At 35.3% G+C, this 17,931-nt stretch overlaps 1 protein-coding gene across 12 annotated transcripts in view; it reads left to right on the top strand.

Moving 5' to 3' along the window:
• UGGT2 (UDP-glucose glycoprotein glucosyltransferase 2) overlaps window positions 1–17,931 on the top strand; it is a 247,137-nt gene that overhangs the window by 38,353 nt on the left and 190,853 nt on the right. For all 12 annotated transcript variants that reach the window (XR_006693655.3, XR_012426465.1, XR_012426463.1 and 9 more), the window contains exons 6-7: window positions 10,811–10,907; window positions 13,916–13,988. Coding sequence is in view for 5 of the 12 variants with exons in the window: in XM_045377273.2 (XP_045233208.2) it covers window positions 10,811–10,907; window positions 13,916–13,988 (170 nt within the window). In the remaining 7 variants the exon portion in view is untranslated. The remainder of the gene's footprint in view (window positions 1–10,810; window positions 10,908–13,915; window positions 13,989–17,931) is intronic.

Raw genomic sequence — 17,931 nt, 5'->3', positions numbered from 1 at the left:
TGTCAGGGACCATGTCCAGAATGGTATTTCCTAGTTTATCTTCTGAGGGTTTTTATAGTTTTATGCTTTACATCAAGTCTTTAATCCATTTTGAGTTGATTTTTTATATGGCATAATGAAGGAGCCCAGTTTCAGTCTTCTGCATATGGCTAGCCCGTTTTCCCAGCACCATTTATTGAACAGGGAGTTCTTTCCCCATTGCTTGCTTTTGTCAGCTTTGTCAGAGATCAGATGGATCAGGTGTGCGGCATTATTTCTGGGCTCTCTATTCTGTTCTATTGCTCTGCATGTCTGTTTTTATGCCAGTACCATGGTGTTTTGGTTACTGTAACCTTCAGCTTTGTTCTTTTTGCTTAGGTTTACCTTGACTATTTGGGCTCATTTTTGTTCCATATGAAATTTAAAATAGCTTTCTTTAATTCTGTGAAGAATGTCTTTGGTAGTTTGATGGGAATAGCCTTGAATCTGTAAATTGTTTTGACAGTGTGACTATTTTAACAATATTGATTTTTCCAATCCGTGAGCCTGGAATGTTTTTCCATTTGTTTGTGTCATCTCTGATTTCCTTGAGCAGTGTTTTGTATTAATAATTCTCATTTTAGAGATTCACCTCCCTGGTTGGTTGTGGTCATTAGTATTTTATTTTTGTGGCAATTGTAAATGGGATTACATTCCTGATTTGGCTGTCAGTTTGGATGTTGTTTCTGTATAAAAATGCTAGTGATTTTTGTACATTGATTTTGTATCCTGAAACTTTGCTGAAGTTGTTTATCAGATCAAGGAGCTTTTGTGCAGACTATGGGATTGTCTAGATACAGAATCATGTTGTCTGCAAACAGGTATAGTTTGTTTGCTTCCTCTTTTCCTATTTGGATGCCTTTTATTTCTTTCTGTTGCCTGGTTGCTCTGGCCAGGACTTTCAGGACTATGTTGAATAGGAGTAGTGATAAAGGGTATGTTTAAATCCCTTATGTATTCTGATTATTAATTGCTTGTCAGATGGATATTAGTTAAATATTTTCTCCTATTCTGTGGATTGACGCTTCACTGTGTTGATTATTTACTTTGCTGTATAGAAGATTTTTAGCTTGATGTTAACTCCACTTGTCTATTTTAATTGTGTTGCCTGTGCTTTTGAAGTCTCACACAGAAAAGTTTTGCCCAGACCGATGTCCTGGAGCATTTCTCCAATATTTTCCTCTAGTCATTTCATAGTTTTGGGTCTTATATTTAAGTCTTTAATCTATTTTGATTTGATATTTGTGTATGGTGAGAGATAGTGGTCTGGTTTCATTCTTCATTATGGTTGTTCAGTTTTCATATTGAAAAGACTGTCCTTTCCCCAATGAATGATTTTGGCATGTTTGTCGAAAATGAGTTGGTTCCAAATGAGTTGCTTCCAGTTGTGTAGATTTACATCTGGGTTCTCTATTCTGTTACATTGGTGCCTTTGTCTGAATACGAATTCTTCTAATCCATGAACATGGAATATCTTTCCATTTTTTTGGTGTTCTCTTCAATTCCTTTCATCAGTGTTGTAGTTTCCTTTGTATTAATATAGGTCTTTCACTTCTTTGGTTAAATTAATTTCTAGATATTTCATATTTGTAACTATTGTAACATTTTCAGAATGTTGTTTGCTGTTGGTGTATATAAATAGTAGTGAATTTTGTATATTGATTTTATATCTTGCAACTTTGCTGAATTCATTTATTGGTTGAAACAGTTGTTTGGTGGAGTCTTTAGGTTTTTCTAATATAAGATCATATTGTTTGCAAACAAGGGTAATTTGACTTCTTCCTTTCCAATTTGGATGCTCTTTATTTATTTCTCTTACCTTATTACCCTGCCTAAGGCTTCTAGTATTATGTTGAATAAAAATAGTGAAAGGGGGCATTCTTGTCTTGTTCTCCAGATCTTTGAGGAATGGCTTTCAATTATTCACTGTTTCCATATGATTTTAGCTGTGGATTTGTCATATATGGCCTTAATTATTTTGAGTATGTTCCCTCTATACCTAGTTTGTTGTGGGGGGTTGGGGCTTGTCAGAAAGAGATATTGAATTTCATCAAATGCCTTTTCAGCATATATTTAAATTATATGGTTTTTGTGTTCTTGGTTCTTTTAATATGGTTTTATTGATTTGTGTATGTTGATTTGTGTATATTGAACTATCCTCTATCCCTGGGATGAATCTCACTTGATCATGGTGCATGATCTTTTTAAGGTGTTGCTGAATTCATTTTGCTAATATGTTGTTGAGGATTTTTACATCTGTGTTTATTGGTGATATTGGCATATAGTTTTTTTTTTTTCGTTGTATCCTTGTCTTGTTTTGGTATCAAGGTAATGCTGGCCTTCTAGAATGAATTTGGAGGTGTTCTCTCCTCTTCAAGTTACAGAGCAGAGTTAGAGTTTCCAAGACTGGGGACGGCAGTCCTGCCTTTCCTCTTTGTCTTTGTCCTCAGGCATATTTCTCCCTTTAGGCACTCATGATGTTTCCCATGGGTTGAGGCAGGGACAGGTCTCCTTGCAGAGATCCCCACAATAGTGGGGAAGCTGATGTTGACCTGAATCTCATTTTTTCTAGTGTAGAAACCTAGGAGTCAGGGAAATTTTTCATGTAGTTGTGCTGGGCAGATTGTGGGGAGAGGCATCATAGATATGGAAGTCCAACTTTCTTACTGTCTGCTCAGAGTTTTTTCACTTCTCTGGAAAAGCTCTAGAAACTGTCTCATACTCGTTTGAGTTCTGGGATATTGCTGGTGACTATCTTGCCACTGTATATTTGTTTATTTTCTATGGTTGGGAGCGAAACTTGCTTGCTTCACTGTCATTTTGGAACCTATGGACCGGAGATCCATGCATTATTTAGAAGTGTTACCTTACAAATATTTGGTGACATTCCACTTTTTGTTGTTGTTATTGTCATTGATTTCTAGTTTACTTTTGTTATGGTCTGAGATTATACTTTGTATAATTTTTAAAAATGTGTTAAGTTTTGTTTTATGGCTCAGAATATGATTTATTTTCGTGGATGTTCCATGTTCACTTGAAAGGAATGAGTATTCTGTTGTTGGGTAGAATGTTTTCTAAACATTAATTAGGTAATGTTGGCTCATAGATTATCTATATCCTTATTGACTTTCTGCTTATTTGTTCTATCAGTTGCCTTAAGAGGAATGCTAATATCTCCAGCTATGAATGTAGACTTGCCTGTGTTTCCTTTTAGATCTGTCAGTTTTGTCTCATATGTTTCAAAGTTTTGTATTAATGCTTACATATTAGCATTGTATGTCATTATAGAATTGAGCCCTTTATCATTATGTAATTTACCTCTTTGTTTGAGAAGTATCTCTCTCTGTTGCCCAGAATGGAGTGTTGTGGTACAATCATAGTTCACTGCTGCCTTGAACTCTTGGGCTCAAGTGATCTCCCACTTTAGCCTCCCAAGAAGTTAGGACCACAGGTACGCACCACCACACCCAGCTTTTTAATTTTTGTAGAGACAAGGTCTTGCTGTGTTGCCCTGGCTGGTCTCAAACTCCTGGCCTCAAGTGATCCTTTCACTTTGGCCTCCCAGAGTGTTGGGATTACTGGCATGAGCTACCATACCCAGCCTAATTTACCATTTTGTCTCTGATACTATTTTCTGTTCTGAAGTTTATTTTGTCTGCAATTAATATATCTATTCCTACTTTGTTTTGATTAATGTTTGCATGATACGTTTTTGTCTTTTTTTTTTGTTTTAACTTTTAACCTATCTATATATTTTTATGTATGTGAGTTTTTATAGGCAGCATATAATTGGATCTTGCTTTTTTAACCTAATCTGACAATCTCTACTTTTAACCCATGAGTTAGGACATTCATATTTAAAGTGATTTGATATTGTTGGTTTAACAATCTGTCACCTTGCTGTTTCTGTTGATTCCATTTGTGCTTTATTTCTGTGTAATATGTCTATCTCTAGCTGTCTGTATTTTCTCTTTGTCTTTGGTTTCAGGCATTTGAATATGAGATTTGTAGGTATTTATCCTGTTAGATGTTCTCCAAGTTTTTTGAATGTGTAGATGGGTGTCGTTCACTGATTTTGGAAAATTCTTGACCGATGTTTTTCATTGATCATTGCCACTCCTATTTCCACTCTCTTCCTCCTTTTGGGATTCTGATTATGTCTACGTTACAACGTGTGGTACTGTCCCACAGCTCCTCTGCTCAGTTTCTTCTTGTTGTTTGCTTTTTGGATTTTTTCCTTTCTTTCTCTACTACTTTTTCTTCTTAAATTCAATTTGAATAATTTCTATTGACCTGCCTTGTACTTAACCAAATTTTTTTTTTTTTTTTTTTTTTTTTGAGACAGAGTCTCGCTCTGTCACCCAGGCTTGAGTCTAGTGATGCGATCTCAGCTCACTGCAGTCTCCACCTCCTGGGTTCAAGTGATTCTCTTGCCTCAGCCCCCAAGTAGCTGGGATTACAGGCACACACCACCATACCTGGCTAGTTTTTGTATTTTTAGTAGAGACATGGTTTCTCCATGTTGGTCAGGCTGGTCTTGAACTCCTGACCTCAGGCGATCCATCGCCTCAGACTCCGATAGTTCTGGGATTACAGGTGTGAGCCACTGCGCTCAGCCAGCCAATTCTTTCTTTGGCTATATCAAGTTTACCTGTGACTCTGTTGAAGGCCTTCTTTATTTCTGTTACTGTGCTCTTAATTTCTATCATTGCCATTTGGCTCCTTCTTACAGTTTTAATATGTGTGATGAATTTGCCTCTCTGATCATTCATATGTTCTACTTTTTTCATTAGAGCATTTAACATGTTAATCATTATTTTAAATACCCTCCTGAAAGTTTCAGCCTCTTTTTTACATCTGATTTTGAAATTGTTGATTTGTCTCTTCAGGCTTTTGTTCCGTTAACTTTTTGGATATCGTATGATTGTTGTTGATGAAAGCTGAACATTTTGTGTAGGAGCCTTGACCCTGCCTTTAGTGTAGGCCATGCCTTTCATGTCTGCAGGATTGAGCTGTTCTGGTCAAGAGTTGGGTTGGGTTTCACGTTTGTTGTCCACTTGACTTTAGGTCTCCCACTTAGATTTGGATCTTCCCTTTGCACAGCTCCCCAGAGAGAATGTGTTTCTTACAGCTTTCCCACCTCTATTTCAGTGTTATCTTTACTCAACCCTTGTTAGATTGGCCTTGAGGTGAAGGTGAGGGGGCAGGTAAGGAAGGGGATATTCTCTGATGTTCTAATTAAGTTTCTTTTCTAGGCAGACTGTAAATTTGGGCCTCCAGGTTTCTGATCCTCTCTCAGAATGTGGGGCCTGGCAGGTATTCCTGTCCCTCCTTCAGGCTAAGGCTTTCATCTATTCCATTTCTTCTGTCTGCAGTGGGCTTCCACCAGTGCACTATATAGCTACAATTTTGTCGCCCTTGCCTCTGAAGATTAAGGCTTTGGTTTTGTAGGGGAGATAGGTCTGAAGTGGATTTCAGCAGTGATTTTCTTTCCTCTCTCCCTGTCAGCATTAGAGTAGAAGCTTTCTCAGGACCTCCCCCAGTCTTCCCTGTGCTAGAGGGTTTCAGCCTTGCTGTGTCTGGAGCTGCCAGCTTCACACTCTCATGTTAGCCTACATTTAGCCTTTAGCAAGCTATATAGATTTCTAGCTAAATATCTTTACCAGCTTCACTAGCATTTGGTGGTATCTGTCCTAGGTATTCAAATGTTCACCTTCCCATAGGCGCCTTTTTCTTCTGTTATCATTCTCATTCCATCTGCTTTATTTTTTCTTCAGAAAATTTTCTAATACAAAAGCCTAAAAATAATAAACATTTTTGTATATACTACCCAGAATTGACAGCTAACATTTTATCTTTTCTTCAAGTTTCTTTTTTAATTAATAAAACTTTAAAAATAAAGTTGAAGGTTATTTTGTTTTCCGTTGTCAGTCTCATTCTCTACCCCAACACCAATTGGAGTGTTCTTTTAAATAATAAAGGATTCTCACTCCTAGAGATCTTGCTTCATTAGATCTGGCATATTGGTTGGGAATATATAGCATATGCTTCTGAGACCCTCTGATATCTGTCCACTGAAGAAGGAGAAAGATGAGACATTTTAGTTCCAAGAGAGAGGAGGTCATAACTAGGTGACTCTTAATAAGGATGTAATGCTTATAAAATTATTTTTCCTTGTTTTGAAATATACAATAAATTATTAACTATAGTCACTCGATTGTGCTGCTGAACACTAGATGTTATTCTTCCTAACTATATTTTTATACCTATTAGCCATCCCCTCTGAATCCCCACATCTCCACTACTTTTTCCGTCTTCTGGTAACCATCATTCTAGTCTCTGTCTCCATGACTTCAATGGAATGTTCCTAACACAAATAAATGATAAAATGTTTGAGGTGATAGATATCCCAAATACCCTGATTTGATCATTACATTTTGTATGTTTGTATCAAATTATAACATATACCCCATAAATATATGCAGCTTTTCTGTATCCATAATAATTAAAAATAAAAAATTAAAAAAAATTTTTTTTTCCTAGAGTTGCTTTGATTCCATAACTTTGCTGCTTACATGGGGAATCCAAAATTTAAGTTTCTTAGAGCTGATTGAAGCTACCTTATAACTTCTCAAAGCAGTAATATATGACTGCAGAGGATGAAAAACTCTAAGTTACTACTATTTTTGAAGAAACTAGGTATTCTTTGAATTAGAAATTTGTTAGGGTGATCTGTCATCTCTTCCTTCTTTCTTTCCTGCATGCACATTTATTAGATGCTATGTCTGTGTCTGCACTGCTTTGTAACAAATCTTCTCAAAATTTAGTGGCTTAAGGCAGTATTGACTTACCATTTCTCTTTATTTTGTAGGTTGACAGTTGGGGCACTTTTTCTGCTGGTATTGTTCATACTGTGGGGGTCATTCAGTACTAGATTAGAGCTTGAGGATTCGAGTTATTCTGACAGACCTGTATAGCAGTTCAGGCTGATAACTGGAGTTTCTTGGTTCTTTTCTACATGGCCTTTCATCTTCCAAGAGTTAGACTATGATTCCTCACATCATAATGGCTTAGGGTTCCAGAAAGAAAAGAGTAGAACTTGCAATATCTCTTAAGCCCTATGCCCAAGAACTCATGCGATGGTATTTCTGCCACGTTATATTAGTCTAAGCAAGTCACAAGGCTAGCCAGATTCAAAAGAATGGAAAAATAGACTCAGTTTCCTGGTGAGAAGTGGCAAGGTCACATTGCAAATGAGTCTGGACATGGGAAGGAGTTACTCACTTGTGGCCTTTTTAATAATCTTCCACAAATGCCTATAAGTTGGGCACCATGCTTAGTTCTAGTGATAGAAGATAAGTAGCTTATTTCAGTATCTTAATTTTGTTTTATATATTTGATAATTTGTGATGCAAGTTCACTTTGCACTGGTATTAATCCCATGGGAGGACTGTAAAACACCTTGCCAATACTGTGTTCCAGTATCAATCCGCTGGCATGAGTGTGGTGAGACAGAACACTCACACAACAAGTTTAGGGAAGCAATTTTATTGCTCACAGATACGCAGCAAGTGACAGTAGACACCTAAGGATTCATGGCAACCTCATCCCCCAAAGCTTAGGATAGCTGCCCAGGAGGATGGAATCTCACGTGCACATCCTTCATGTTGCACCACGGCTGAGGAACTCTGAAAGCCTGCTCTGCCCTGGGTTTTATACCTAGGAGCAACTTGATGAGCTGTGCTAAAGCATTGCAAGACATCCTATTCTAGGAGCAATAGGAACAGATCTTGGCCTTACTGGCAATTCCTTCATATTTCTTGCATTTCCAGCACATCATTCTACAGTTATTCTGAGATTTACAAGTAAGAAAGCAAGGAAGAGCTGGGTTGCCAAGATCTTTTGGGGACTTGGCCTACAATAACATCATATAAAATGTATTTTTTTCCCCTCAGTGTTCTTCACATTCTCAATTTTAATTGTTCATTGTATAATTTTGAGTGAGTTATTGCTATTTAGTAGAAGTGGAAAATCTTCAATATTCTTGAGTGTGTTGGCATATAGATATTTGCATAGTCTACATAAAGATTATCTGTAAAGTGAGATATAAAGTGTGGGTGTGTGTACAATTCGTAAATGATTACATATTTAAGTCATTAATTTCATAAATATTTGGATGCCTCTGTGCCAGGCATTGGTTCATGTAGCAGTGAATAAGAGAGAAACATTCCTTTTTCTCAGAGAACTTCAATTTTTGCAGCAAGAGATGTAAAACAGATTTATGTTAGTGAAGAAAGTGTTTTCAGAAAAACAAATATAGAAGAAGAGGATAGAGAGTCATGGGTCTAAAGTGTGCACTCTAAACATTTTACATTGTCTAATTATCTTGTACCAATAATTCTCAATTTTTCCCAACTGAGTTTGCTAGAAGGATGGATACATTCCCATCAATAACAGTAGCACCTTAAGGCTATGATTCTCTATCAGGTAAGGCAGAGATGACAGGCAAATGAGAATAGGAGTGGGAGATACAAGTACAGTTTACCCTTAAGCTTGTGTGAGTTAGAGATACTGACCCCTCATGTTGTTAAAAAATATATGTATAACTTTGGACTCCACTAAAACTTAAGTACTAATAGCCTACTGTTGACTGGATGCCTTACTGATAAACAGTCAATTAACACATATTTTTCATGTCACATGTATTATATTCTGTATTTCTTACAACAGAGTAAGCTAGATACGTAATGTTATTAAGAAAGTCATAAGGAAGAGAAAATATATTTTTCATTAAATAGAAGTGGATCATCATAAAGGTCTTTATCCTCATAGTCATGTTGAGTAGGCTGAGGAGGAAATGGAAGAGGAGAGGCTGGACTTGCTGTTTCAGGTGGCAAGGTGGGAGGAAATCTATGTATAAGTAAACCTGTGCGATTTAAGCCCTTGTTGTTGTTAATTGTCTGTTTGTCTTTTTTAAATGTTCTCCCAAGTGATTCTAATGTGCTCCTGGGGAGCTATGCCCATCTGTTGAGAATCTATCTCAAGTTATTCTTTAGAGAATGTGACCATTAAGTATGCTTCTGTGAGATCATATTAACTATCAAATTATAGCCTTATATTTAATGAATGACATCTTTTATGTTCAAAATAGCTATAATGTAAATCTAGTGAACATGTAATTCTAATAAAAATAGACATATTTATGCTACATTTTTAACATGCCTTTTTGTGGGGGAAAAAATAAATAGAAAAACAAAGATTTTTTTTAACCTGTTGAATTGGTAGTTTGGTTTGCAAATCCAAACTTACTAAACTACAAAACTACAATTCAAATTTTATATCAACACATTTTCAAATGAGGAAAGTAAATATGAATTTAGGAAACATTTTTATTACTGAGGAGCTAGTAACTTTCCAGAACTAATAATGGAAATTCACTGTATGAAATTGCATTTCTTTTATGAACTGTAACAAGATATGTGGCCTCATAGTTTCGATTCACTTAGCCACCAACTGATTGGTCTTTTGACTAGAAATTCAAAATATAGTTTTAAATTGAGCTGTTATGAAACTGAAAAAGCTAAACAAATTTTCAACTTTGTCAGATTACTGTAATTATAAACAACCCAATTTCTACATGCTATCTTTCATATAATGTGGGCCTGACAAATTAGCAAATTAAATTTTAGTGTGTGCAGCAATGTTAAGTACTTGTCTGCATATCTGAAGCTAACTTTTACATATTCTTATTTGCAAATAGAACAGGCCAAAGAACAGTCACTCTGCCATATGCATATCATTAAGGCTTGGTAGAAAGTTTCGGGAGGAAAGAAGAGAATACAAAGAATAACGCATTACTAAAGTTCTCCTTCCCTCCAATCTCTACCTTTTCTTCTATCATGCAAAACTGTCCCTGTGCAAACCTGAATTAAGCAAAGACACATGGCATCTTCCAGGGAGTTTGCTGAGCTCTAGGTTAAAGTGGTTTTCTAACCCGTTGAGATATGCCAAATGATAATGGTTGCAGTACCACCAACAAGAATTTCAGTCTGGAAGCTGGAACAACTTTAAAACTATTCTGTGTATTCATCCAGGTTGCTTCCTTTTGAATAAAATATGGTGACTTCTCTTGCCTGATGAGGTAATCTCTAGGCATACATTTAGTACTAAAATTCTGATCATAAACATTTCAGACAACTCCGTTTTAGTGAACTGTAGCCCCTTATTGCAAGAGCAGATATTAGTTTGTGGCATTTGGTATATTTTAATCATTGAAAAATAAAGAAAACTTTAATCCGGTATTTCACGACGCTAACTTTTTTTTGTCTCGTTTGCTACTACTTGCCAGTATTTGCTTTTGGCAGCACTCTAGTTGTCCTACATCTAGACAACCAGCAAGTGAAGAGCATTTTCAGTTTAGCAAATCTTTTGGGGGTCCCCAAAAAGGAGAACAGTTTTGTTGAAACTTGTCTGTAATTGGTCCTCTGTTAATTAACTCATTGAAGACATGGTATAACAGAAAAAGATCAGATACTTTTTATTTTAATTGTAAAAATTAAAAAGTAATTGAAGCAGTAGTCATGACAGAGTTTTTACAGAGTAGTCGTTAACCAAATTCTAGTTCCTCGATAGACTAGAGACAGTGTAAACAACCACCAAATTTTTCACAGTGATTAGAAACCTTCAATATTAGTAATTTACCCTTATGTCCAAATACATCATGGTACTGACTTTAAAACAAGATGTTTGACTAACTGCTTTCTCTTTTTATAAAATAAATGTGTTTGAACAGAAACCAAGCTCACGGAAAATGTACTTATCTGGGTATGGTGTGGAGCTAGCAATTAAGAGTACAGAATACAAAGCATTGGATGATACCCAAGTTACAAGTAAGTTCTCTATCTCATACTTGAGTAGAATGAAAAGTTGGAGGCTTTTACATACTTTAGTTTTTTAAAAATTTAATGAGTATAATCCTACATATGTTCATTTGAGGCTAGAGATGGGGTGGACATGTTCTTCATTAAAATTTGTAATTTTAAGCTGAAAGAAATGTATTTAATATTATTGGTTATCAAAATTTCTTTTAAAATATGAAATTGTATGTTATTTTGCTTATACCCGATGGATTCCCAACCATTTCAGCACCATATAACAATTGATAGTATATGTAAGGTAAACTGTGGCAATAGATAAGGCTGATTATTGCTAGAGGTGAGTGGCATAGGCATTTGGGTCTCGCCCATGTAAGGAAGTTTTGTCTGAAATGTTTATTTGTAATGAAATTAGGATGGCAGTTTGTTTTTTCTTTCCTGAAGCAGGATGAGAGAGGCCTATGAATTGTTTAGATGAGGTAGATTCATTAGATTTGTGATCTACCAGCCAGTATCTATCTGTATTCTCTGAACTAAATGCATACTCTAGATGAAGAGACTCTGGAGACTTAAATAAACTAAACGAGTTCTCGGAACACTTATGGAAGTCTTTTATTACCTGGTTCATGTCAGATTTGTTTATGCCTGATTCTTGGTTAAGAGTTTTACGTTTATTCTTTTATATGCACTCAGATGAGACTCCTGCTTCAACTTTGTTTTTTCATAGAGAGGCCCTGCCTTGATCACAGACTTCTCTCTGGCTCCTCCTACTGAATGTGCTTCAAATAAAGATCTGTATTACTGTAATTTAAATATTTTTGGTTAAAGAGTTACTGAAAAAGTGTAGTAAAAATAATACTCTGATTTTATGTATTTCTGTATAGCTTCTGTATAGTTTTATAATGCCTTATAATTTACTCTCTTGTAATCATCATAGTAATTTAAGGCATTTTTAGTTATTCTTGCACTTATAGAATTTTCTTTAAAAAGTCACATGTGTATCATCTGTATTATTATGTACTGCATTCTGTCATCAACCTTTTACACACACTTGGAATATGTCTTTGTCAATTCTAGTTGCCACTCCTTAGAGCAGTTCTCTATTTTTCTCTTTGTATACATGTGTCAGACCTTTAACTAGCCATCTCTCTGATCTTTGGTCTTCAGTGCCCTCAATCTCAGCACCCCTCAAAACAGATTAATCAATCTGATCTCCACGGTACTTTCCAAATGAACTTTTGATGTTGAAAATCTGTGATTCCACTGGTTAAATCCTTTGGTGGCTCCCTATAACCTCTCTCAAAAATTCAGAACATAGCAAACAAAGCTTTTCACAGTCTGATTGCTTTCTGCCTTTTTGCTGTCCTTCAGCCCTCTCTCAATTTGTGTCCTCTTGCCTGAGACACTAAACTACTTACTATTTAGAATAATTTTCTGTTCCCTGGATGTTTTTATGCATGGGCTCCATGAGAAGTCTTTACGACCTCTCCTGCATTCATCCCTTAGCATATGCTATTCCTTCTGCCTACCACTGTCTTCGCTTCTTTTATTTCCTCTAAAGACTTCACATCTTTTTCTTTTTTTTTCCGTAAGATGGAATCATTGCTCTGTCGCCCAAGCTGGAGTGCAGTGGTGCGATCTCAGCTCACTGCAACCTCTGCCTCCTGGATTGAAGCAATTCTCTTGTCTGAGCCTCCCGAGTACCTGGGATTACAGGCACCTGCCACCACACCTGGCTAATTTTTGTATTTTTAGTAGAGATGGGGTTTTCACCATGTTGGCCAGGCTGGTCTTTAACTCCTGACCTTGTGATTCACCCACCTCAGCCTCTCAAAGTGCTGGGATTACAGGCATGAGCCACCACACCCGGCCAGGCTTCGTATCTTTTAAGATTCAAATATATCAGTCCGTGCCTCTGAGACGGCTGCCTATCTTGCCGCTCTGTTAGAGAATGCGCTGCTTTTTTCTATATCCCATATCTTTCTTTGCCTTCTTTTAGAAAAGTTCATGGTCTGTATCTTTTGTGTGTCTGTTGTTCTTGGTGTCTATCCTGTCATAGACACCTCATAGCAGTCAATAAATGTTTGCCCAATGAATGAATGAACAAACAAGAGGAAAAGGATGACTAGATGAAAGTACCCAGGGTACTCTGATAGAGAGCCACCCCACACACTGTAAGAGGTCACAGTCCTTGTAATCCTAAAGTACCTGTCACTTATTCCACCAACCAGACTGTACAGTATAATTATTTGGTATGTAAGAGAAAAGGGAAATGACTATAAAATATTATATCTTTATTCTTTGAGTCCATGAGTTTTGGTGTCTTTCTAAATATTCCTTGATTAAAGGTGTTGGAAATATGCAGGAACTTATATTTAAACTTAGAGTTTGGACCTCCTGCCTCACTTAAAAGCTAAACCCAGCATTTGTTACAGGCCTTTTGGCTTATTTCTGATTATAAAATAGAACTTGACTATTAACTGGTTATAAAGTGCTATAAAGCACTTTATTATAGTTGCTAAGTATTTAATCAAGCATGTTCAAAAAGACAGCTCACACTCAGGAATGTTAGCCTGTACATATGCATATATATGTATTAATCTGGTTCATGAAGGTAAAACAAATAGAATTTCATTTCATTGTGAGTTTTTTTTTTTTTTTTTAAGAGACAGAGTCTTACTCTCACCCAGACTGGAGTGCAGTGATGTGATCTCGGTCCACTGCAACCTCCACCTCCCGGGCTCAAGCCATTCTCCTGTCTCCCAAGTAGTTGGGACTGCAGGTGCATGCCATCACACCTGGCTAATTTTTGTATTTTTAGTAGAGACAAGGTTTCACCATGTTGGTCAGGCTGGCCTCGAACTCGTAACCTGAAGTGATTTGCCCACCTCGGCCTCCCAGAGTGCTGGGATTACAGGTGTGAGCTGCCACACCAGGCCAAGTTCTTCTAATTTTTAATTACATGTTCTTTTCCCAGTCTGAAAATATTTTTGTTTTATTTTGGTTTTGTTTCCAAAATGTAGCTGTGACTAATACTACTGTAGAGGATGAGACTGAAGCAAATGAAGTTCAAGGATTTCTCTTTGGGAAACTAAAGTAAGTCTGAATGGAAATTAAAATTGGTATTATTATACCCATTTGTTTTTAAGGAATTAATTTGATATACTGTTTTGCCATATGTTTCACCTTTCTTTTATGTAGAAAGTACAAACACACACACACACACAATTGTTTTTATTTATTACAGAAGTAACACATGGCTAATGTCAAAAAGCTACAGAAAGCAAAAAAGCACATTTAAAAATAATGACTAATTTCACAGCTAAAGAGATAACTCATCATGTTTTGATGTACAGTATGTTTTTCCAGTCTGAATATTTTTATAGCAACAAACGCATACACAGCATATTGTTTTGCACAGTAGAACTATAGCGTATAGCTGTTTTTTTCACATCTTGTGGATAGTTCATCATTTATTGAAACAGTCCCATAGAACAGGACTTTAAATTATTTCCCTACTTTTTCATTTAATTTTTTTTGTGTACCAGTTTGTGTGCATTGCAGATTTTCCTTAGCACAAATTTCAGGAAAATAGTTGATAAACTATATGTACTTCTTGAAATTTTTGATTCATACATGTAAACTACCCTCATAAAATTGTACTAACATGTACACTTACCCGAGGATGTGAAATGTGTTCATTTCCCAGAACTTTAATAACCAATCATACTATTTTTAAAAATCTTTTTCAGTTTAAGAAGTGAAATGGTGTTTCTTTTTTTTTTTTTTTTTTTTAAAAAAGGTGCATATAATTTACTGGGCTGAACCAGTTTTATAATTCATCTCCAAGAAAGTCAACTATTGGCAGTTTATTACTGCAAGGATTAACTTTTTTTCATGTTTATTTGCTTTGGAATTTCTTCTTGGGAAAATTGCTTGTTCTTGACTTGTGCTTATTTGTTCTTGCTGTGTTTATATCTTTTTTACTAATTATAACAGCTCTATAAAAAATTATAAAACCTTTGCCATATATTGAATTACTTACTGTTGAAGTTTACTTTCATATTAATCTTAAAAATGGAAATTTTTTCATTAGATGAAACTGTTATGTTTACATTGAGAGTGGGATTTTATTTCTGAAACTCTGGTAGTGTCTGTGGGATAACTAGAAAATTTGAAATTTAAGACTTTCGATACTTATGGTTGGTCACTGTTAAATATGCATGTTTTTCTCCTTTTACCCAGAATAAGTTATTTGTCCCATAAATAAAGTTCATTTTATAGAATGGCTAAACCTCAAAGACATGAAACAACAAACATAAGGCAACAAACAAATTGTTAAATATTTATTAGCCTTGTAGCATTTTTTGATCGTGTTCTTCATTTACACTATATGGTGCTATCACCATCCAAATTATGATTTCCCATATTTGAAAGTAGTAATTTTCTTTATTCTAACACAGCTGCCATGAAAGTCAAGTAAATAATTGGTATAGTACATACTTATTTAGGAAGTTTCTAAATTTGGAGAGAATAAATAATGTAATTTAGTAATAAAGTAGTTTTAACAATTCATGGCATATAATAAACATTAATGTGTTTGTTAAACATGAATAAAATAAATGAAAATTATAAAGTTATTATTTGTTAAAATAGTTTCACAAAATGCTGCCAAGAAAAAAATATTGCCTAAATTGAATTTCTTTTGAGGAAAAAAATTAAGTAAATCATTATTTTTTAAAATAAATATTGTAGTAATAATGTTAGCTAATATATACTATTTTTAAACTCAGTGTTATTTTTACTGTTTTTTAATAAATTAACTTGGCAAGCTGTGGTGAATATTTCTCTTTATTGCTTTATTTTTAAGGCAGTTTTAATACATCTGACATTCATAAAGTATGAGATATTTAAAATCACTTTTCATATGATACATTTGACTTAGTGTGCTTAGAGAAACAGGAGTTGATAAAGTTCTGACAGAAAACTAAAAACTTTATAGAATCTAGAACTTTACTGATCTAATGGGTTATGAAAATCATTGATAATATTGGGTCTTTAGCTTGAACAAATATATAGCCCAAAAGAAGAGAAAACATTTATTAGTTGAAATTTCTGTACTACAGATTACCATTTCATATACACATGTAAGTAACCTTTCAAAAATTAAAGTTATACCCCCCCCTTTTTTTTCCTGCCACGCTGATTGAAGACAAGGAATAGGATGGTGAGTGCTCTCTGAATACTTGTGAATGGGGATGGCTGTAATTTCATGTACATTTTCACTTATTTACAAGTGAAAGTTTATGATTTCTTTATCCAGACAAAATTAATTAAAGACATATTTTTATTAATACCTTTAGTTCTTGTTTAGTATTACAGTCATTTATGAAGGACTTTCAGGTTAGTTCTCCTGGTGATGAGTAGATAACTATATACAGTAAGGGTAAGATTTTTGGAGACTATGCTAATTTATATGGATAACTGTGTTACATTTTTAAAGTATGTTGGCCAAGCAGTATACTAGTGGCCTTAAAATGTTAATACGTCTTATAAAATGGGTTTATTCTAAGTAAGATATTTATTTAGCAGCAAACAATACATTTTTATCCCATTTTCAGCTATCTCAACATCTTGGAATTTATAGTTCTTTTCTCTTTTGAATATAACTTTTTATGGGATTAAATTGCATTTTCTCCAAAAGATCACGTGGAACACTGGGCTATTTTTATTTGTATTTTATTTTATTTCAACTTCTATTTTAGACTCAAGGCGTACACGTGCAAGTTTGTTACATGGATATGTTATGTGATGCTGAGGTTAGGGTTATGAATGATCCCATCACCCAGGTAATGAGCATAGTACCCAACAGGTACTATGCCCTTGCCATCTCCCCACTCTAATAGTCCCCAGTGTCTATTATTCCCATCTTTATGTCCATGTATACCCAATGCTTAGTTCTCACTTATAAGTGAGAACATTGGGTATTTGTTTTTCTGTTCCTGTGTTAATTCACTTAGGATAATGGCCTACAGCTGCATTCATGTTGCTGCAAAGGGCAGGATTTTCCATGGTGGTATATGTATCACGTTGTCTTTATCCAATTTGCCATTGATGGCATCTGGGTTGATTCCATGTCTTTGTTATTGTGAATAAGTGCTATGATGAACATATGAGTGCATGTGTCTTTTCGTCAGAATGATTTATTTTCCTTTGGGTGCATACCCAGTAATGAGATTACTGGGTTGAGTGGTAGTTTGAAATTCTTTGAGAAATCTCCAAACTGCTTTTCACAGTGGCTGATCTAATTTACATTCCCACCAACAGTGTATAAGCATTCCCTTTTCTCTTCAGCCTTGCCAGCATTTGTTACTTTTTGACTTTTTGATAATAGCCATTCTGACTGGTGTGAGAGGGTATCTCATTGTGGTTTTGACTTACATTTCTCTGATTAGTGATGTTGAGCATTTTTTTCATGTTTCTTGGCTGCTTATATGTTTTCTTGTGGGAAGTGTCTGTTCATATCTTTTGCCTAGGAAACCCTAAAGACCACCATAAGGCTCCTAGAACTGATAAACAACTTCTGTAAGTTTCAGGATACAAAATCAGTGTACAAAAATCAGTAGCATTAGTAAAAGCCAATAATGTTCAAGGTGAGAGCCAAATCAAGCAGGCAATCCCATTTACAATAGCCACACACACACACAAAGTATATAGAATACATCTAACCAAGGACATGAACCATCTCCACAGGGAGAACTACAAAACACTGCTGAAAGAAATCATAGATGATACAAACAAATGGAAAAACATTCCATGCTCATGGATTGGAAGAATGAATGTCGTTAAAATGGCCATACTGCCAATCTACAGATTCAATGCTGTTCCTGTCAAACTACTAATGTCATTTTTACAGAATTAGAAGAATCTATTCTAAAATTCATATGGCTATTCATTTTTAAAAGGAAATAGTTCTTCCATAGTGACTCAGTGATTGCTCATTTCAAAGCAAAAATCCTTTGCTTTGAGTTACTTTATG

The sequence above is a fragment of the Macaca fascicularis genome, chromosome 17 (genome assembly GCF_037993035.2).
Source record: "Macaca fascicularis isolate 582-1 chromosome 17, T2T-MFA8v1.1".
NCBI lineage: Eukaryota > Metazoa > Chordata > Mammalia > Primates > Cercopithecidae > Macaca > Macaca fascicularis.
The sequence above is the reverse complement of the archived record's forward strand: the minus strand, read 5'-3'. Positions and strand labels throughout refer to the sequence as shown.